We start from the raw sequence: 23,100 nt of genomic DNA on the forward strand, positions 1-23,100 counted from the left end.
GAAACAGCCTGGCCACTTTCACTGCATTAGCAGACTTCCCAGCAGGGCACTAAGGTTCACAGCGGCGCTGGGCACATTGCTTGTTCAGCCTGTACCCAGCTGCCTGCTGCAGTGCACAACTCAGATCCCGTGCAGAGGGAGGGGGCAGAACTGCAGTGCTGGGTACGTTGCTTGTGCAGCCTGTGACTGTACACAGCTGCCCGCTTGAGTGCACAGCTCAGATTCCAGGGGAGAGGAGGGGGGAAGGGACCTGGGCACTTTGCATGTACCGCCGGGGCTTAAATAATTTAAGCCGTGGCTCTGTCCTGCACAGCTGCTCTGCACACAATTAGACATGGTGTCTCTTTGCACTCTTGGTTTCTGGGTACTCGGAAAACCACTGCCTGCGCCACTGTCTATATTTGAATTCCACTGTCTTGAATAGCATCAGACAGCTATTTAACATGGCATAGGCTATCATATGGTACCACAATCCACCCAATCACCTGCTTCTAAAACAAAAGTGTAATTGAAACATAGATGAAGACTCCTCCTGCCAGTAATCGCAGGAGAAGCTATATCTGCACAAATGTATCTCTCAAAATGGACAATGGACCTCGACTGTTCTGCTTGTGAGGTGAAGGTTTTTATTATGGTATTACTTAAAAGGGAGATTTCAGTTTTAATGAAAACCAAACTTTGGCAATCTGAGTACAACCAATTCCTGGCTCAGATCATTTTGGAGATGCATGTGGACTACAGGCCTAATTCTGAAACATGGCTGCGATTTCGCGGTGGCCAGTGTTCACTTAATCTACAGTCCTGCTAGTGTGAAATCCCGTGTTGCGCACTGTGCACTACACATCCATCACAGCCATACGAAAATGTCCAAAACCCATCGTAACAGGCTCACCATCAAATGATTTTTACACTGGCCACAATGCAACGCAGCCGCTGAGTAACCCAAAACGTACTCAGGGGTGTGATGGATGAAGGCATGTCCGGCCTGGAGCCAACATCACAACCACTACCCTAAAATTCTCAAGCACGCCCAGCATTTTTCCAGACACGCCTGCATTTTTCTTAACACTCCCACAAAACAGCTGGTTTCCACCTCCACACGCCTACTTCCTGTCAACCCCCTTGCAAATGCCATGCGGTTAGAAAAAGTTGCAGGACTTCATTGAATGGGTTGCCATGTGCATGCATTCTGAGAACAGTAGGAATGCGCAGTGTATTGATGTCCGTTGTGCAAATTTGCAGCCATGCATTTTGGTCTGAATCAGGCCCATTGTACAGTCAGATCTTCCCCTGAATTCATTAAAAAATGGAATCTAGGTGTTTGGATGTCTGATCACCCTTCTGATGTCAGGTGCCATGTCATTTACAAATATGTATGGTGAAGTGGGCAAAATTGACTGGAAATAGCTGGAATATACTGTAGTATTATTAATGTTAATAACACTATAGGAACTAAAACTGTCCCATTTTACATGAGTTTTTTTTATTGATTTGCATCACTCTTTAAGGAAACCCAGATCAAAAACAAATCCAAACTGAACCCAAGCCCTTGAAGATTGTTTTGCCAAAACCAAGACACAATGATGATTTAAAGTTAGAACCAAAAATCAATAGTTTTCATCCCCATATTAGAGCATTTGCTTTAACTAGCATTTATAGTGCTAGTATAAAATATCTCCAAACTGGTTCATGGGAAATCATTCATTTTTGGTGACTGTCCCAACTGTGTGTCACACCGGTATACTGAGCTGTCACAACTGAGCAGCCTCTGACCACGCTCACACAATTTCCACCCTGCCCAGAAATTCTCCAGCCTTCTGCAACCAAAGACTTCACCTATAGCAGCCGCCTTTCTAGGATGAATTAGTCTTCCAAAAGACAAAGTGGCTATTGGAGGCTGGGCATGGGAAATTGTACATAGTGAGGCGTACTCACAAACCCACAGTCTGGAAACACAGCTGTGGACAAAGTGTGCTAATAAAGATAATAACAGGGCTGAGTGCAACAATGTAGTAGGAATTATAAGCAATTAAACAAGAGTCTGTTTGTAAAGACAGATGCAACAATGCATAAGGTGTTATTAGCAATAAACCAATAGACTGTAAAGACAGGCGCAACAATGCATAATGTGTTATTAGCAATAAACCAAGAGCCTGTAAAGACAGATGCAACAATGCATAAGGTGTTATTAGCAATAAAGCAAGATGCTGTAGACAGGTGCAACAATGCATAAGGTGTTATTAGCAAAAAACCAAGAGACTTTAAAGACAAATGCAACAATGCATAAGGTGTTATTAGCAATAAACCAAGAGACTGTAAAGTCAGGTGCAACCAGGGGTTAAAGTGAGGGGGAACAGGATGGAACTGAGTTCTAACACCTCTAATGGTCAGGTGGAACATGTTAACCTCCACATTAACCCTAAAGAGTAATTCTCACAGAAAAGTATTCTAGTTTGCAGGGGTATGCCGTAAAACCTACCACTGGCCATGTCTCTGCCTAATGGGGGTAAGAGAGAGGGGATAATTAGGTGGCTTAGAGAAATGACTTCCACCACCTCTGCATGACCACTTTAAGCCCTGGGTGCAAAAATGCATAGGATGTTACAAGCAATGTAAATTTGCAATGTGAATAATGCAACAATGCATAAGATGGAAAGACAATAAATGACAAGGTTAGGACCGGCCTAAGTGGAAGCTTCACCCCAGGATCTGGGCTGCAGGGGTTCTGGAACAAACTGGAGCAATGGCAAGGTCTCTGTCACGCAGGTACACCACAGATGGCACAGTGTCCTCGTTACCAGGTAACAGCCGGGACGCGCGCCTGACACTGTAGCAGTGTCCCGTGTCAGGGGTGCAGTTAGGATTCCCCTTTCGGTCCTGAGAGACCATGCCCCTTTCCCTGTAGGCAATGCCCCATTTTGGGAGGTATGGTATAAACATGATATTTGACACCAGTAGGCAAAACATAAAAACCTGATGCAGGAAATGCCTGTTGACTTATTACTTCCGGGGAAAGAAAGTTTAGTTTAATAATCTAGTTTAATTTTGCATTTGTAGTTTCACCAAGTGCAGTATAAGCACAGTTTCACATTTAAAATGATTCTACAAATTTTAAATCCTAGCAGCCCCTAAACAAGAGCACAGTTGGATTCCTTCACTTTGCTGCTGTCTTGCCCACTGAGCCATGACCTTATCTTTGTTTTGCCTGAAACAAAGAATGGTGTAAAACGCGGAGTATTTTTTAACACAGCAGTCACAAATGTTTCGGATCTCCCTCGCAATTCTTCATCTAACCACGCAGACATTTTAGCTCAAGTAGCAGCTAGAGTAAGAAAAGGTCATGGATCCCTTTACCGACCATCAAAGTGAGGAAGTGGGTGAAAGAACGTACGGTTTAATGAAGAGTTGTGGTGTCACAAGAAGAAGAACAAGATATATTCATCCTGTAGATAAGAGACTTGTTTCTTCCTTCGTCTGTAATGTGCCACTTTCTGTCTTTCTGATGAACATTTCTATAAGCTCTTGGTTTTCTCTTCCATTCATTTATGGGCTTTTTATTGCTGGGTAAACTGAGAACTTTTTTTTTTTACTGATAGAACTGGAAAATTAATGTATTTCTTCCCCCGATCCTTCCCGCAGCAGCCCTTCCACAGCAGAACATGGAATGTAAGATTATAGTATATTTCCCTGTTTCAATGTCAGTACTACAAGGGTTCCCTAGCATCAGTGTCAACTGCAGAGTCAATCACAAGGTGGGGCGGGACTGCTTAGCACATAGCGGAATGTAATATGGGGGTTATTCTGGTTGATTAAAGTCCACCAAAGCCTGCCTTTCAAATGGTTGGCTGGCGTGCGAATGGATGTTACACAGTAAGTACAGCACATGCGCAGTACAAAAACATTTGTCCCTGTGCGAACGCAGCCCTGCTGCAAACAGACCAGAATAAGGGCCTATATGTGCTGGCTGGTTATCCTGGGGATTGGCAGTATGCACTGTGTAGTTGGCGCTGAAGCAGCATATTATGAATAGTTAAAACATACTGTAGTACATAGTGTGACAGGACAGTTACAGAAAAAAATCATAACTTTAATTACTTACTTGCATAGAGACAACAGAGGGGGAGAGGGCCTTGTTCACAAGAGCTTAACCCATTACATTTTCCCGGTGTATCCCAGTCATGACATTAGTAAAATAGACAAATAAGGACCTAAGTAATTCCCCAAAAAATATGGGGCCTTATTCTGTTTGGTTCTTTGGGATGCACGTTCTTTTGGAAATGACCGAATGCCATGCCGTGCGGACATTCTAAGAACACAGGCCCACAGCTCGTCCGCATCCATTCGGACGGACTCTCTAAGAAGAGGGAGTGTCTTCAGACTGCATCCAAATGTGCGTGTGCGGTGGGAACACAAAAAATCTGCACGGTCTTACTGCGTCTGAACAGACGGGAAGCACGAGCGTACGCACCGAGTTGGTGTATTTCCGCAAACCTCACTAATCTATTCAGAAGTCATGCTTCAGCAACATGACACACTTATCCAATTAGGCTACCTCATAACATATATATTATTTTTAAATGTAATCAATTACTTCCTAATTGACACTTAAACACATTACTTGCATTTTAGATTAACTCTTACATCATGTTAAGTTTTATTACTTCATTGTTGCCCCTTTACCTGTCTTAGTGGTTCCAATTTAACCTGTGAAAAGAGTGTAATTAATCAGTAATGATTAGAGGAGTGGATTGTATTGTGGTCAGCTGCGAGTGTTTAAGGTGCGGGCGTACTAATTGGGCCATCCGAATGCCTAGCACATGAACCAGTGCTCTCTGAGAACTGAAACTTGCTTATGGACTCCGCAGATTTCTGCCGTGTTGGTTCGCTTGCACTGGGTGTCCGGTCTGAATGCACGCCTACCACTGTTCATGCACTCCCACGTGTACGCCCAGATTTACACCCAGTTTTGCCCACTTTGAAACTGCACCCTTGTGTACGCCCACATGACGCCCATATTACGCCCATATTTCCCGGGGGAGTTCGGTGCACATTTGTAGACGGTATTGCTGAGAACGAGTGCGAGGACACTGCATTGCACATGCGCATTGCGTTGCCTACGCATGCGCAGATAGCTAAAAAGCGCCCTCCAAAACAATTCGGTACGGACCGCACCAAACGGAATAAGGACCATGGTTTGTTTTTTTTGTCATTTTAATTTTAATAACAAAAAAACATTTTAGCTCATACACTAAACATTGCAATTCAATCAAATTAGTTATTTTTATACTTACTGTAGTTTCAGACATTTAAATGGACATTGGGATTTGAATTGCAACTGTCATTACAATACAATAAATAAAGGGCAATATGTGCTAGAATAAGGGAGGGCATTGCCGAGGATTGGAGTAGCATAATAGAAATCCTGGTGTCAGGCATGGGGGCAGTGATGAGGGAGGGGAAGAGACATCTGTCAAAAGTACACTATATGGAAGAAAGTTATTGGACACCCTGGTTTAACTCTGAAATAATGGAATCTTCCTGACAAAGTGAATATGGACTCTTCCTACAAGTATAAATATGGAAGCAAGCGTCGTAGCAGATCATTTGCTGATAAAATGATGGACAGGAAACGCACTCGGTTATCATGGTCGAGCTGAGGCTCACAAGCCTCTGATCACAAAAAACAATACACGACAGAGACTTTGTTGGTGTAAAGAGCGGAAAAACTGGACGGTGGAGCAATGGAAACAAGTTCACGCTTCACATTGTTTCGATCAGATGGGAGAGTGTGGGTATGGCGATTACCTGGAGAACACCTGTTACCCGAATATGTAGTGCCAACAGTAAAATTTGGAGGTGGAGGCATCATGTTCTGGGGTTGTTTCTGCTGGCATGCCGTGACAGGTGCATGGGAACATGACATCGGCGACCTACCGAGATATTCTGGATAACTCCATGTTACCTGGCGTTTCTATGGGAACGACGATTGTGTGTTCCAGGACGACAATGCGACGTGTCATGTTTCGAGGGCTACAATGGAGTGGTATGACGAAAATCGCGTCACCCGACTAGCGTAGTCTGCGCAAAGCCCTGATTTGAACCCCATAGAACATCTCTGGGACGAACTTGAGTGCAGGTTGCGGTCACGGTCGCCTCACCCTTCTACACTTCCACAGTTGGTGACTGTACTGCAGGAGGAATGGCACAATTTGTAGATTGAAGTGGCCACATAGAAGGTTATCTGGGAAAGAGGCAAGAGTGCACTGGGAAATTGAAGGTTACTGAGAGGAGTTTGGATTTTATTCTTCACATGATGATAAGCCAGTGGAACAATTTGCAGAGGAGGGCAAGAGAGGTGTGAGAGAAAAATGTGGCTGGAGAGGGCTCGGATATGTGTATAATAATGAGGAGTAATTGCAGATATCATGGTGAGAAATGCCAGGAGGGGTCAGTTCATTAAAATATTGCAAAAACAGAACCAACAGCATTGGGAGAAGGACTGAATGTGGAAAGCAGAAGAGAAGGCAGGGTTGAAGAATGCACCTATACATTGGAATTGGAGAACACAGAAAAAGGAGATGGCAGAAAGAGATGGGACATGGCAAGGAAAATACCACAATTTTAGTTTTAGAATGGTTGGGTATTAGGAAACAGTTGGGCAGCCAAGAAGATATAGCTTCAAATTATACAGCAGAGGACAAGAGGGGAAGAGAGGCCAAGGAGGATCAGTATAGAGAAAAAACCCTTGTAATTAGCAGAGGAGAGGAGATCGTTGATGACTTTCATGATCTCTTGAATGAAGAGGTCAAAAACCAGATTGGAGAGTTGTGAGTGGGAAGGAGGGGAGTCAACTTTAAACAACAAACTCAAGAAGTCTGAATATAGAATTTAAATGTAATATTAGTTATAGTTAACTTTTCAGAAGAGCTAAAAACACCCCTGGGAGATGTTTGATGCCTTCAACCTAACTTGATCATTAGACAGCCATAAAATAACTGTACATTACACACAGACATAATCATAATTTACCCAATCTGGATACACAAACAGCAGCACTAGGGATTAACAGTTTTGTTTAAACTGTGAATATCTGCTTACTGTAATTCTAGTAATGTGATAGCTCTGGCAGGGAGGGAGGAAAAAGGGAACATTGTATACGAAAAGTGTATGAGAGACACACAGCCAAGTACAAATATTGTCCATGATACGGATTTATTGTTTCAGGAACCTTCTGCAACAGTAACAGGTAACATGACAAGGACAAAGGAAAGGCAATATCTGAAATGCCTTTATCTGAATGCTAGGAGTTTAACTGGTAAAATGGGGGAACTAGTGACCCTAGTTTTGGAGGAAGATTTTGATCTTATAGATATTACTGAAACTTGGTGGGATGAATCACATGAGTTGGTGGCTGACATTGAAGGTTATAGTCTGTTTAGAAAAAAACAGATTAGGTAGAAGGGGAGGTAGGGTTATATGTTCAACCATCCTTAAAACCATACATAAGGTAAGACATAAACAAGAGCACAATGGAGTCGGTAGAATCCGTATGGGTAGAAATCGCAGGTAATATTAAAGGGGCTAAAAATTTATAGTGGGAACATGTTATAAACCACCCAACATAAATAAGTAGGAGGAAAAATACCTCTTGCTACAGGTGGGGAAAGCGGCCAGCTTAGGGGACATTATTATTATGGGTGACTTTAACTACCCAGAAATAAATTGGAAGGATCGGTCAACTAGTACCGCTAAGTGAAATGTTTTATTGCATTCCCTAAATTACCATTATTTGTATCAATTTATTGAAAGTCTAACCAGAAATAACAATATCCTGGATAAGCAACAATGGGGACATTGTTACAAACATAACCATAAGGGAGACATTGGGGAACAGTGATCCCAATATTATTATATTTTATTTAGATTTTAACAAAGATAATTATATTGGAGCAACTAGGTCCTTAAATTTCAGAAAAATTTGGTAAGTTTGAGAAGTCCTTAAAGTATATAAACTGGAATGATTTTTTTAGAGGTACTGTATGTATACTATTGAAATGTGGCAAACTTTAAAAAAAAATACTAAAGAGAAAGCAGAATTATTCAATGCTCGTTTCTTGATTGCTCCTACACTGTATGTTTGAGAGAGGAAATAGTCAAATATAGATTACAGAACCTAAATGGTAACAAATCTCCTGGCTCGGATGAAATACTAGGATGCTAAAAGAATTGAGTTCAGTCATAGCACTACCATTATATCTGATATTCGGAGAATCAATAAACTCTGGCATGGTACCAAGGGACTGGCGCATAGCTAACGTAGTACCAATATGGAAGAAAGGTAGCAAAACTAACCCTGAAAATTATAGACCGGTCAGCTTTACATCCATTGTGGGGAAAATATTAGAAGAAATAATATGAGATAGTATCCAAAATTTATTAGAACAGGAGAAAGTGATAAGTAAGGTTCAGCATGGGTTCGTCAAAAATAAATCATGTCAAACTAATTTAATTAGCTTCTATGATGAAGTCAGTAGGGGGCTGGACTTTGGGAAATCTGTTGATGTAATACTGCTTTATTTCGCTAAAGCTTTTGACATAGTGCCTCATAAAAGGTTATTATTGACACTAGGTAATTTAGGGTTAGGGGATAACATTTGTAATTGGGTTAAAAACTGGTTGCACAATCAGGGGCAGAGAGTGGTGATAAATGGCATGCATTTCAGTTTGTGTAAGGTCCAAAGTGAAGTCCCGTAAAGTTCAAAATTGGAACCCACCTTGTTTAATATATTTATTAATGATATTGAAAGTGACATAGTGAGTAAAATTGCAATATTTGTGGACGACACAAAATTGAGTAAGGAAATTAACTCAGGAGAGGATGTGGAAACACTACAAAGTGACTTCAATAAACTGGAAAGGTGGGCGGAGAGGTGGAAAATGCTGTTTAACATTGAAATATGTGAAGTACTTCATTATGGGAACAAAAATGAACAAGATACTTATATGCCAAATGGAGTTACTATAGGGAATTCTGCTGTAGAGGACTTGGGGGTCACCATAGAGGAAAAATTGGGTAATAGTGCACACTGCTCAAGTGCAGCAGCAAAAGCAACCCGGACACTGGCATGCATTAAAAGGGGTATGGATTCAAGGGATGCCAATGTGATAGTGCCTCTTTACAAGGCATTGGTGAGACCACACTTGGAATATTGTGTTCAGTTCTGGGCCCCACACCTTAAAAAGGACATAAATGAATTGGAACAGGTACAGAGAAGGGCAACTAAGCTAGTAAACGGTCTTGAATCACTAGAATACAAAGATAAGTTAACCAGGCTGAATATGTTTTCACTGGAGAAATGGAGATTGAGAGGTGATATGATTAGTATGTTCAAATACAGGATTGGGAATCATATGAAACTGGGAGATGATTTGTTCACTAACAGGCCTATACTTAGGACACGCAGGCATGTACTGAGGCTCGAGGAAAATAAATTCCATACTGAATTAAGAAGATGATTTTTCACCATTAGAGCATTAAGCTTCTAGAACTCATTGCCGGTGGGGGTGGTTACTGTTAATGAATTTAAATCAAAACTGAATGCATTTCTGGTCACTAAGGGGATCCTATAGATATGACTTATTCAAGTCAATAATTACAAGCAGAGCCAGCCCTAGCCTAAATGACGCCCTAGGCAAGATTTTGGCTGGTGCCCCCTAGCACCGCCACTAGTTCGGCCTCTGACCCGGCTCCCCTTTTCCAGCACCATCAACCCTCATCATAGCAGTCATCATTTTGGTGCTCCTACCCGCAATATTTTAAATAGAAACAGTGCACACATTCACTGTGCAGCCCAAACAGGGGTGTATTCTTGCTGGGAAGGGGCATGGCCACACAATAGTACCCCCAATTCAAATGATGCCACACAGTAGTGCAACTTTATTCACATTATATCATGCAATGGTGTCCCTTATTCACATTACTTCACACAGTAGTACCACTTTACCTTATATACATTACTCCTCACATTATTCACATTATACCCTTAGAAAAAAATCCTGAGAAAATATTGTATTTTAAGCACCTCCATGGCCAAACTGCAACCCAGCACAAAGCAGTGTGTGTGCTGGGCAGAGGAGAAGAGCTGCAGCTTCTGCTGTCACTTAAGGGGAGGGGGCCTGGGGCCCCCACTGGGCCCTTCCATCAGACCATCCATGGCCTGGGTAATATGTACCCCCTACCCCTTTCTCTAGGCACCCCTGATAATACCACACAGTAATGCCCCTTATACATGACACACATTATTAATGTCCTTATAAACATTATAAGTGTCCTTACACATTGTCAACCTTTATTAATGCCCTTCATACACATAATGGCACACATAATGCCCCTTACACATATGTTGCACATTATTAATGCCCTTATACACATAACACACATAATGGCCATTACACATATGTTGCACATTATTAATGCCCTTATACACATGACACACATAATGCCCCTTACACATATGCCGAACACTATTGCACAACCAACCCACCCGCAGACAGCACTCTTACAGCCGCTAACACTGTGACCTCTGCCTCTGCTTGGATTACAGATGTTTCCTAATACATCTTGCCTCAAAGGCCATGCAGCTCCTGGCCAGTTTTGCTAATGTTGGGTGCCTTTTTTGCTGAAAATTCGTCTTATTTGCATTGTTATGTGACCAGGACACACAAGGAGCTTCCAATGATTGGAGTGATGTGCGGCATGCCTATATTCTGTGTGCGACTGTGGCTGTACCTGCATATGGAATGCTATGTTACAGTGATTTACATGAACACACTATTTCATATGCAGATACAGCCTCACTCACACACAGAATATAGGCATGATGCAGAATGTATGAGCTCACATATTCTAGCTCAATTCCCAATTATTTTTATTCCTTCAATGTTCAGGCCCACATCACATACATTGCACCCATTTCAGAAATACTTACCTTCCCGGAGTCCAGCGGCAGGAGTGCTGCAGAAATCACTGTAAAAATGGTGCTGCAGTGGTTTATTTATTCCAGAGTACGTGCAGTGGAGTCTGAGTGTTCTAGTGATTAGACTCCACTCTGCACAGTGGAGGTTTAGGTTATGTGCAGTATGGACCAGACTCTACTACTCCCGGCAGAGAATAGCCGACCTAGCCGATGAGGCTGCACATGGGCCTCCTCCTCTCTAAAGACGCCCCTGTGTATGGTGTACGAACACAAGGTGTATGAGAATACTGTAGATCTGTATTTGTAAGCAAATCCAGAAATGATCTCATATGTACTGATGCTATGATGAGGAAGACCTGAGGTAGCTGTCACAGCCAACACAGTCAGTCAATGAGGGGAGAAAATATTTTACCAAAAATGTCAGTCTGAAAGAGAAGCCTAAATCAGTGGTACTTTACTTGCTGGTCAGCATTAATAATGTTTAAAATGTACAATATTCATTCTTTCAAGTGCACTCAATTCATATATAAAGTGATGTCAATTCCAACGTTGGCAGCAGAATAACTTGGAACACCTTTAGGAAGGAGACACTCAGAACCATTAATAGATGATTACAGAGGCCAATTTAATGCATCAATTTCAGCTCAACTAGACGACAATTATATATCCATTCTCAGACATCTTTGTAGCTGTGAAAGACCTTTGCATATTTATATCCTGCAACAAGATACATTTTAGGAGCCAATCAATAATGTTTTAGGCAGTTTTAGATCAGAGGTGCTTAGGCAGCACATACAAAGACTATGGACCATTATACTGAGTTTATACATGTCACTGGTGTAGGTGAAGGTCTTCGTGTTCCAGGCCAGCACTGAGCCCTGAGCTCTGCAGTCATCGGTATGCCTATACGGCTTGCTGCATGTATAAAATACAGTCCAGCTTGAAACAGACAAAGTCAATTTAGCATATTAAAATATACAGTTCATTCAAGTTCCATTGTTAAAATAGGTTGTATGGTTACATTCTACTAAGTGCAGTTCCCAATATTTTGGAGGTGAATCGATTCACTGTAACTCCTGCATATTTTGTGTTTTTTTTCTACAGCCATATGACAGATCCCATTATATTTGTCAAGCAGTGCTGTAAAGGATTCTGCATCGATATCCTCAAGCGCCTTGCAAAAACCATTGGATTCACCTATGATCTATACCTTGTGACCAATGGCAAGCATGGGAAGAAGATCGAAGGAGTGTGGAATGGAATGATTGGAGAGGTAATGTCAAATCAGTATAATGTCAATCATTTTGGTCTCTACAGCTAAATTTGCTTGGTTTTAATAGGGATGATGACAATGACGATGACAATGATGATGATGATGATGATTGTTATTATTATCTTTAGTTGTTATGTTAAAATTATTTGTTTTAAACTAGTTTCCATATAGTTTGGTTTATTGCTACTCATTCTACTAATTTGATTTATTCTTCTGGAACTCCATAATGGCATATGCTAGATTTGTTATACATTGTACCAACAATCTTTAACTCTTATAACCACACAGATGGAAAGAACAGTCTGTACGTTTGTCATCAATTTTATTTTATATTACCATTATAATTGTTTGGTGGTAATAAGAGAGCCAGCAGATCAGACCAGCACTCTGGGACCCTGGGATTCCCATATGCCAAACAATGCCAGACAATGGTTTCTGTCTACTCCCTCATACAGTATGGCACTATATGGAGTTCTCATCCAGCAAAGTTAAAGCGCAGACCTATCAGTTGTGGTCTAAGGTGCTGATTTAGAGGTAGTGGCTAATGGCACCAGCAGTCCGACTTCAACTGGCACACATCAACTGTGCAAACGTATGCAAAAACCACAGGTGATGCTCACTGCAGTTATCCGTGATGTGTAGGTGCAGCATTGAATCATCTGCCTGAATATTGGCCATCTGAGTAACCATTCAGGATGTCCCACAAAACCATGCTGCCTACACAACCTCATTTTTCTGGAACTCTCCTCAGTGCTACCCCCTAATGCCAACAGCATGTCTCTCAAGATTCAGCTTCTGGAGCACAGTGACTGACATTGCTGGAACAGATCTGGTCATTTGCATTATGGCTCATTAAACATTGTTGCCTCGCATAAATCTCTCTAAACCAGGCCCTAAGTCAGCCAATGCCTATGTGAAGAGGAGAGTATACCAATGCTAGCAGACACTAATTACTTAAAGACAAGAAATAGAAAAGCAGCAACAGGGAACAAATAACTGACAGTAACATTTATCATGGTACTATTCCATGCATGGTATATTTTGTTTCAGTATAGGAACAGATGTACTAAGCCTTGTGAAGTGATAAAGTTGAGATAGAGAGAGAACTGATTTTCAAACACAGCATATAACATGGTAATTGGATTGGTGGGTGGTATGGACACCTAGGCGCTCCCTTTTAGTTTGGACAGGTGGTGTTGTATATTTTGGGGGTTTCTATAATGATAAATGAGAAGATCACTTCCCTGATTTTTGTATGATGTTTCCTGTCTTTGATTCCTCACTCCTTCACTGTCTCCCGTTGTCACGTTGTCGGGGAGGATCAGACATAAAAATAAAAGTACACAGCAATGTGAAGTGTTGTTTAAATGAAAATATTTCTAAATGGCGTTTTCCTCTGTGATATAGATGTGTTAGATGGCGTACCAAACTCACACAAATATCGAAAGGTATACACACATCAAGGTATCTTTTATCTTATTCTATGCGGTGGCGTACCATTACTCACGTAAATTCGTGATAAGTGAAACATATCAAGGTATCTTTTCCTTTTTTGTAGTTTATTTTCAATAAAAGGTATATACACATCAAAGTATCCTATTCTATACGGTGGCGTACCATTACTCACGTGGATTCGTGATAAGTGAAACACATCAAGGTATCTTTTTCCTTTTTTGTAGTTTATTTTCAATAAAAGAATTTTATGGTAACAGATACATCAATTAAAAAACGGATGGGAAGTGATAAGTGAAAAAACAGTGCTCACTGCGGTTCCACTATGGGTTCAAATCCGGATATATTCCCCACAATGTACAGCGCAGGATAACTGATCTCACTTACCTTCCTTCTCTCCGTATGTCATGCACTAGGCCTGGATCAACATGTTTCGGGAGTTGTACTCCCTTCCTCAGTGGAACCGCAGTGAGCACTGTTTTTTCACTTATCACTTCCCATCCGTTTTTTAATTGATGTATCTGTTACCATAAAATTCTTTTATTGAAAATAAACTACAAAAAAGGAAAAAGATACCTTGATGTGTTTCACTTATCACGAATCCACGTGAGTAATGGTACGCCACCGTATAGAATAGGATACTTTGATGTGTATATACCTTTTATTGAAAATAAACTACAAAAAAGGAAAAGATACCTTGATATGTTTCACTTATCACGAATTTACGTGAGTAATGGTACGCCACCGCATAGAATAAGATAAAAGATACCTTGATGTGTGTATACCTTTCGATATTTGTGTGAGTTTGGTACGCCATCTAACACATCTATATCACAGAGGAAAACGCCATTTAGAAATATTTTCATTTAAACAACACTTCACATTGCTGTGTACTTTTATTTTTATGTCTGATCCTCCCCGACAACGTGACAACGGGAGACAGTGAAGGAGTGAGGAATCAAAGACAGGAAACATCATACAAAAATCAGGGAAGTGATCTTCTCATTTATCATTATAGAAACCCCCAAAATATACAACACCACCTGTCCAAACTAAAAGGGAGCGCCTAGGTGTCCATACCACCCACCAATCCAATTACCATTTCTTGTAGGGTTTTGGGAAACCCTTTTCGGTACAGACCAGGCAGATCCCGATAAGTAAGCGCCACGCTACTCTACTACACCAACCAAAAACCACAGCATATAACATGGCAGTGAAGAGCTAATCACTTTATCTCTCTCCACTAAAACACTCTCCAAGGGTTAGTACATATTCCCCTACTGTATATCTTGTAGGAAAAAGAAAGGGTTTCTGAATTATATTTACTTTATAAGACTCCCATTACTGTATACCACAATGATTCAGGCTAAGAAATCCAAAAGGTATGCAACAGGGTAGACACGTCATCGGCGTCAGGTCTCCTGTGCTCCGGGGACTTCAGCCATCAGCAACGAGTCTCTGTGCCCTGCAGTCAGCAGCGCCAGGTCTCCTGTTCCCCTGCAGTCAGCAGCACCGGTTTGCTGCTTCTACAGCCACTGATAGGGGGCCCGGAACAGTGGCACAGCCACTGCCCACAATGCTGTATTTAAAAAAAAACACCTGGGAAAAAAAGGGTGCAGGATATTGCCAGCTGGGCCAGGGGGCCCCCCAAGTGGCCAGGCCCCATAGCAGTTGCATCCCCTGCACCCGCTGCAGTTACGTCACTGGTATTAGAAAGACAGGTCTGAGAACTATCACTAATATGCTTGAAATACTAAAGAGTGCTGACTTCTGGGACCTGGAGTTTCTACAACACTTTTGTTGGTAAGCTGCTCAATCAGAGGTGTGTCATTCAGGTGCCAAAAGGGAGGGGTAATTCTGTCTAGGAAAAAAAAACATTTTGTATCCCAATTGCGCACTGAGTGAGAAAATAACTACATATTAATCAGATAATACAGAGATCTTGATTGCATATATCTGTAGATATAGGGCTAAGCCCCCAGGCCGTACGTCAAGGCCTCTCTGTCACTGGGGGGCCCTAATACTGGGTATGGGTCTGGGGTGTGGGCCCCTAACATGCCGACACAGGCTGAGTACCCCAGGGCAGCACACAAATGAAAATTAGTAAGGGTTAATAAGAAGCACAAAGTGCTATGTATGGAAGTGAAGGTGGGATTAAAATACAAAATATATACAATGTGATAGGAAAAATAAGAGTTAATAAAGTGTTAGGGTGTGCTAACCTGGAGCAAACCAGCCCTACCAACACAGGGGGCACCACATTCCCAAACCCATCCCATAAGCAATAACATATATGTCTGGGCTTAATAGCCCAGTGTAAGGCCACATGATAATGGCGTATAACGTCTGAGAGCCAGCTTACCTGGAGATACCCCTGGCTTCTCCAATGGCACTCAGGTGTCAGCAATCCCTCCTAATGCTGACCCATCTATGCCTCTCTCAACTGCACAACACTTTTGTTGGTAAGCTGCTCAATCAGAGGTGTGTCATTCAGGTGCCAAAAGGGAGGGGTAATTCTGTCTAGGAAAAAAAACATTTTGTATCCCAATTGCACACTGAGTGAGAAAATAACTACATATTAATCAGATAATACAGAGATCTTGGTTGCATATATCTGCAGATATAGGGCTAAGCCCCCAGGCCGTACATTAAGGCCTCTCTGTCACTGGGGGTCCCTAATACTGGGTGTGGGTCTGGGGTGTGGGCCCCCAACATGCCGACACAGGCTGAGTAACCAAGGGCAGCACACAAATGAAAATTAGTAAGGGTTAATAAGAAGCACAAAGTGCTATGTAGGGAAGTGACGGTGGGATTAAAATTCAAAATATATACAATGTGATAGGAAAAATAAGAGTTAATAAAGTGTTAGGGTGTGCTAACCTGGAGCAAACCAGCCCTACCAACACAGGGGGCACCACATTCCCAAACCCATCCCATAAGCAATAACATATATGTCTGGGCTTATTAGCCCAGTGTAAGGCCACATGATAATGGCGTATAACGTCTGATTAATATGTAGTTATTTTCTCACTCAGGCCCTTATTCTGGTTGGTGCGGTAATATCCGCGTGCGTTCGTGTAGCCGATGTTTTGTGTCTGCGCATGTGCAGAGGCGTCTCTGCGCATGTGCGAGCCGGACGCACGGCAACATTCCGCATGAAATGTGTACACTATGAACAGGGGGTGGAGAGGGGCGTGAAGGGCAGTTTGGGCTCATTACCATATGTTTACACCCCGCGTTTCATGGGCGTTCCCATGAAAACGCTGGGCGTACGTATGGTAATGCGGTCGTGACGCACGTGTAGGGGGCGGACATATGACATCGCCGGATGTCAGCTACCCGCCCAGATCCCTGCTTTTGCACGGAAAAATGTCCGTGTGGTCTGAGGTTGCGGGAGCTGGTGGACCACTCGGTCCTGCATTCGATGGTCTGCGACCATCGAATGATGGGGGAGGTTCCCTGAGATGGAGGAGGCGTATTCCGTGAAAAATACACATGCGGTCCGTTCGGCCAGCTTCTTACCGCATACGGACGGAGTTGGTGATCCGTATGGAAGGCGGGGTTTCGCACGCACGGTCCTGGCCGCATATTCGGATCTGGCCGCACCGATCAGAATAAGGGCCTCAGTGTGCAATTGGGATACAAAATGTTTTTTTTTCCTACCTGGAGTTTCTAGTCAGAGTTGTTTGCACACCCTAATTCTAAACATAGTAAGAGGTGCTATCATGCTGAGACTTGTAGTGCCACACAGAAAGAAGCAAAGAGAAGTCAAATCAAGGTTTTTTTAGCATTGTTTTTGCCAAAAATATAGGCCCATCTACAATATTCAGTTGACCTCAGTAGATGGGACCTTAACATTCCTAGGGTTCAAGTCTAGAGCATGAGATCCTCCGAGCTAGCACAACCCATCCATCACAAGGTATCACACTAGTAAGAAGAAGCAGTTTAAGTGTTAACAGTTTTAAATTAATAAGTAGCAACTAAGTGTTACATAGGTAAAAAGTAGTAATTAAAGTGTTATAGTATTATTTAAAAAAAAAACATGTTTAAGTGCTAAAAAGGGTTACATTCTGAATTCTGAAACAGTAATGTGGAAATAGCTTGGCAACACCAATACCCACACTCATAATTAAAATGAATCCATACATTTACCCAGGATTTACCATTAATAGTGCCTAGTATAATATGTAAACAAATATGAATTGTAATTAAAAGCACATAAGGACAAATGGGAGGGCTGCTAGTCCAAGCCTTCATGTGTTCATAAATGTAAATGATATATACTGTATATAAATATATTATTTATTTATTATTTTATTTATTAACAGTTTCTTATATAGCGCAGCATATTACGTTGCGCTTTACAAAGGAGACAGTGATACAACAAACAGGGTATTTACAGACAGTCAAAAGGTAGGAGGGCCCTGCTTGCAAGCTTACAATCTATAGGGAAATACAGTAGGTATTGATACATAAGGATAGATACTGTATTCTTTATTGTATCGATTCCACCAGAATGCAAGGTTCTGTGACTGGTTCTGGAATTTGATAAGCTTTCCTGAAGAGATGAGTTTTTAGGGAACGCTTATAGGTTTGAAGACTGGGGGAGAGTCTTATTGTGCATGGGAGGGCATTCCACAGAGTGGGTGCAGACCGAAGAAAGTCCTGCAGTCGGGAATGGGAGCGAGTGTCTATGAGAGACGCAGATCTTATGAGGAGCGTAGAGGTCGTATTGGATGATATTTTGAGATAAGAGAAGACATGCATGTTGGTGTAGTATGGTTTATAGCTTTGTGTGTAAGTGAAAGAATTTTGTATTGAGTACGTTAAAATACAGGTAACTAATGAAGTGACTGACAGAGTAGCTTTGCAGACGATGAATGTCTGGCTAGGAAGATTAGCCTCGCAGCTGCATTCATGATGGACTGTAGTGGTGAGAGTCTGTATTGGGGAAGGCCAATAAGGAGACTATTGCAATAATCAATGCGTGAAATAATGAGAGCATGGATTAGAGTTTTTGCGGTGTCTTTTGTAAGGTAAGGGCGAATTTTAAATATGGTGGTGCACACCCTAATACTAAGCATAGTGCTACCATGCAACAAAATAATAAAAAAAACAGGCACACTTTTGGCTGTTTTTGCTGGTGGGCATAACTCTAGTAGAATAAGGTATTAATTGAGAGATGCAGTATTATTGGCAATATATCTTACATTTATTAAACAGTTTTAGACTCAATCCTAGACTGCGGATATTCAGGATGAATCGCAAGTATGTAAATTTAAATAAATAAATTTACTGTCAAAGTTAATAGGTTGACCGATTAGGGGGTGAAAGTCAGACAAGCTTGTCTACATATTTCAGGACCACCGGGGGAGGACTGGGGGGGGGGGGGGTAGAATTTAGATGACCTTGGGAAATGTTTTTGCAGATAAAGCAACAACACACACTTGCTTAAAATAGAAACAAACATGAAAGCAAAGCTTGTCTGCTTTCATGGCAGCGAAAGTTCTAAACATGATGGCGTTAAAGTTCATGCTGATGTGATAGAAAGTGACAGCACAGAGCCAAATGCATAAAGTTGTTTCTGTTTTTCAAAACTCCTCAGCCCCGGAGTCAGAACCAGAGTCAATTGAAGAGACTGAAAAGGTCACCGGGAATGGAAAACCACAGATAATACAGCAGACCACATTGTCTCTGTCATGTGTCATTGTGGTGCACCCCCTTCTTTTATATTTCTATGGAATATTCCATTTCTGAGTATGCTGATCAGGGTTTAAGTTGCAACGATTCAATGGGAAGTAGTTTCAAAAGGGAGGGAGTAGGATCATTGTTACAAGAAAAAGATTGGTTTCTTATTTACGGGATGTTCGCAGGTGAAGGTGACTCATACAAATTCAACAGGGCTGAAGTAACACAATAAAAAAAGCATATTATATAATGTCTGGCAATGTCTTGCCGGTTATTTTACATCATTTTAATGGTGCACTGAGAATATTTCTGGGTAAACTTTTTATTTTAATATATAGCACAAAGCCTTTTTAGGCATTTAATAAACCTCTTGCTGTGATAGACAAGTGATGGGTTTATTATTGTATAAGAGGTGACTGAGGACTTAGGTGTTGCACTCTGGAAGATGAAGCTGTGCATTCACATCCATATACTCACTGTCAGATTACACCTCACTGTCAGATTACACCCGTCAACAACAATTTTGTCCCAAGGGTTTTGATCTACATATACATCTTTTCATGCTGAATCCAAATACAATGTTAGATTTTTTTTTTTTTTTTTTATCGGGCTTAATGTTCTTGCATCAACTTGTTTATTTACCTAATTTTAGGTGTGTACACACATATCAATTTACTTTCGATTTGATTTGCTTTTGATTTCCCCTATTCCACCCCCTTTCATTTTGGCCTTCTCATATTTCACATATCTGCACTTTTGCATTCGATATCGATTTCGATATCTAATTCGATTAACATTCAAGGTGCGGTGTACACATTTGATTTTCTGGATCAAATTCGATATTTTCTTGCCTGCACAGTCTATTTTTCTTTTCGATATAGAGAAAACGGGAGCACGCATCAAATCAAATGCGGTTTGAACGTGTCTTAACCCCTTCCTGACAGAGCTAGTTTTTGCGTTCCTGACAGAGCCATTTTTTTCAAATCTGACATGTCTCACTTAAGTGGGGATAACTTTTTTTTGCTTTTACTTATCCCAGTGATTTTGAGATTGTTTTCTCGTGACACATTGTACTTCAAGTTAGTGGTAAATTTTCATCGATACAGTCTGTGTTTTTTTGTGAAAAATACCAAAATGTCGGAAAAAAATGGAAAATTTTGCGATTTGCAAAATGTTAAATTTTCTGCTTGTGAGACAAATAATCTTACCACTCAAAATAGTGAATAACTAACATAGACCATATGTCTACTTTATGTTGACATCATTATTTCAACTTCCTTTTAATTTTTTGGGACACTAGGAGGCTTACAATATGAATAGCAAATTCTCAAATTTTCAAGAAAATTTCAAACACTGATTTTTTTAGGGACCAGTTCAGTTCTGATGTGACTTTGAGGGACTTGTATGTGAGACACCCCCATAAATGATGCCATTTCAAAAACTGCACCCCTTACAGTATTCAAAACAGCATTTTGGAAGTTTGTTAACCCTTTAGGTGTTTCACAGGAATTAAAACAAAGTGTAGGTGAAATTTCAAAATTTCTTTTTTTTTGCAGAGTTTCAATTTTAATACATTTTTCTAACGAATACAGTAGATTTTACTAGAGAAATGTGACTAAAAATTGATTCCCCCAATTCTTTTGTTTTCATAAATATCCTATATGTGGCCCTAGTGTGCACGGTGACCAAACCACAGGCTTCATAATAGAAGGAGCACCTACTTGATTTTGGAGCCTCCTTTTTATGAGATTATTTTTTAGGCACCATGTAGGTTTCTAGGCACCATAAGATGCTAAAAGTTAGGAACCCCCCCACAAGTGACCCCATTTTGCAAACTACACCCCTCAGGGAATTCATCTAGGGGTATAGTGTACATTTCAAACCCCCAGGGGTTTCACCAATTTTGATACAACTGGGCTGTGAAAATGAAAAAAATTAATTTTTCATTTTCACAGCTCAGTTGTATCAAAATTGGTTAAACCCCTGGGGGTTTGAAATGTACACTATACCCCCTGATGAATTCCCTGAAGGGTGTAGTTTGCAAAATGGGGTCACTTGTGGGGGGGTTCCACTGTATAGGTGCTTCAGGGGTCATTCAACCAGAATCTGTGCTGCAAAATCCAAAAATCACTCCTTCCCTTCTGAGTCCTGCCATGCACCCAACTGGTATTTTTTGGTCACATGTGAGGCATTGCCGTACTCGGGAGAAATTGGGGCACAGATTTTGGGGTGCTTTTTCTCCTTCATTCCTTGTGAAAATGAAAAATTTTGAGCCAGATCTGCATTTTTGTGTAAAAAATGTAATTTTTCATTTGCACAGCCCAGTTGTATCAAAATTGGTTAAACCCCTGGGGGTTTGAAATGTACACTATACCCCCTGATGAATTCCCTGAAGGGTGTAGTTTGCAAAATGGGGTCACTTGTGGGGGGGTTCCACTGTATAGGTGCTTCAGGGGTCATTCAACCAGAATCTGTGCTGCAAAATCCAAAAATCACTCCTTCCCTTCTGAGTCCTGCCATGCACCCAACTGGTATTTTTTGGTCACATGTGAGGCATTGCCGTACTCGGGAGAAATTGGGGCACAGATTTTGGGGTGCTTTGTCTCCTTCATTCCTTGTGAAAATGAAAAATTTGGAGCCAGAACTGCATTTTTGTGTAAAAAAATGTAATTTTTCATTTTCACAGCCCAGTTGTACCACAATTGGTGAAACCCCTGGGGGTTTTAAATGTACGCTATACCCCTAGATGAATTCCCTGAGGGGTGTAGTTTGCAAAATGGGGTCACTTGTGGGGGGGTTCCACTGTATTGGTGCTTCGGGGGTCTTGCTAAAGCGACATAGCACCCACCAAAATTCCACCAGAATCTGAGCTGCAAAATCCAAATATCACTCCTTCCCTTCTGAGTCCTGCCATTTTTTGGTCACACATGAAGCATTGCCGTACTCGGGAGAAATTGGGGCACAGATTTTGGGGTGCTTTTTCTCCTTCGTACCTTATGAAAATGAAAAATTTGGAGCCAGAACTGCATTTTTGTGTAAAAAAATGTAATTTTTCATTTTCACTGCCCAGTTGTATCAAAGTTGGTGAAACCCCTGGGGGTTTGAAATGTACACTATACCCCCTGATGAATTCCCTGAAGGGTGTAGTTTGCAAAATGGGGTCCCTTGTGGGGGGGTTCCACTGTATGGGTGCTTCAGGGGTCATTCAACCAGAATCTGTGCTGCAAAATCCAAAAATCACTCCTTCCCTTCTGAGTCCTGCCATGCACCCAACTGGTATTTTTTGGTCACACGTGAGGCATTGCCGTACTCGGGAGAAATTGGGGCACAGATTTTGGGGTGCTTTGTCTCCTTCATTCCTTGTGAAAATGAAAAATTTTGAGCCAGATCTGCATTTTTGTGTAAAAAAATGTAATTTTTTACACAAAAATGCAGTTCTGGCTCAAAATTTTTTATTTTCACAAGGAATGAAGGAGACAAAGCACCCCAAAATCTGTGCCCCAATTTCTCCCGAGTACGGCAATGCCTCACGTGTGACCAAAAAATACCAGTTGGGTGCATGGCAGGACTCAGAAGGGAAGGAGTGATTTTTGGTGGCGGAATGAATGGTGGGTGCTATGTCGCATTAGCAAGACCCCCGAAGCACCAATACAGTGGAACCCCCCCACAAGTGACCCCATTTTAGTCACCAGCTTTGGGAGGGGGGCTGGC

At 41.5% G+C, this 23,100-nt stretch overlaps 1 protein-coding gene and 1 long non-coding RNA gene across 5 annotated transcripts in view; one reads left to right on the plus strand and one right to left on the minus strand.

The window, feature by feature from the left end:
- The window catches only part of GRIN2D (glutamate ionotropic receptor NMDA type subunit 2D), a 762,310-nt gene that overhangs the window by 486,006 nt on the left and 253,204 nt on the right, over positions 1–23,100 (plus strand). For all 3 annotated transcript variants that reach the window (XM_083162615.1, XM_083162612.1, XM_083162614.1), the window contains one exon: positions 12,081–12,249. In XM_083162615.1, the coding sequence (XP_083018741.1) occupies positions 12,081–12,249 (169 nt within the window). The remainder of the gene's footprint in view (positions 1–12,080; positions 12,250–23,100) is intronic.
- LOC146042564 (uncharacterized) overlaps positions 1–23,100 on the minus strand; it is a 108,185-nt gene that overhangs the window by 29,942 nt on the left and 55,143 nt on the right. The gene's annotated exons all lie outside the window — the stretch shown is intronic.

This window comes from Crinia signifera, chromosome 19 (assembly GCF_055691185.1).
Source record: "Crinia signifera chromosome 19, ASM5569118v1, whole genome shotgun sequence".
Taxonomy (NCBI): Eukaryota; Metazoa; Chordata; class Amphibia; order Anura; family Myobatrachidae; genus Crinia; species Crinia signifera.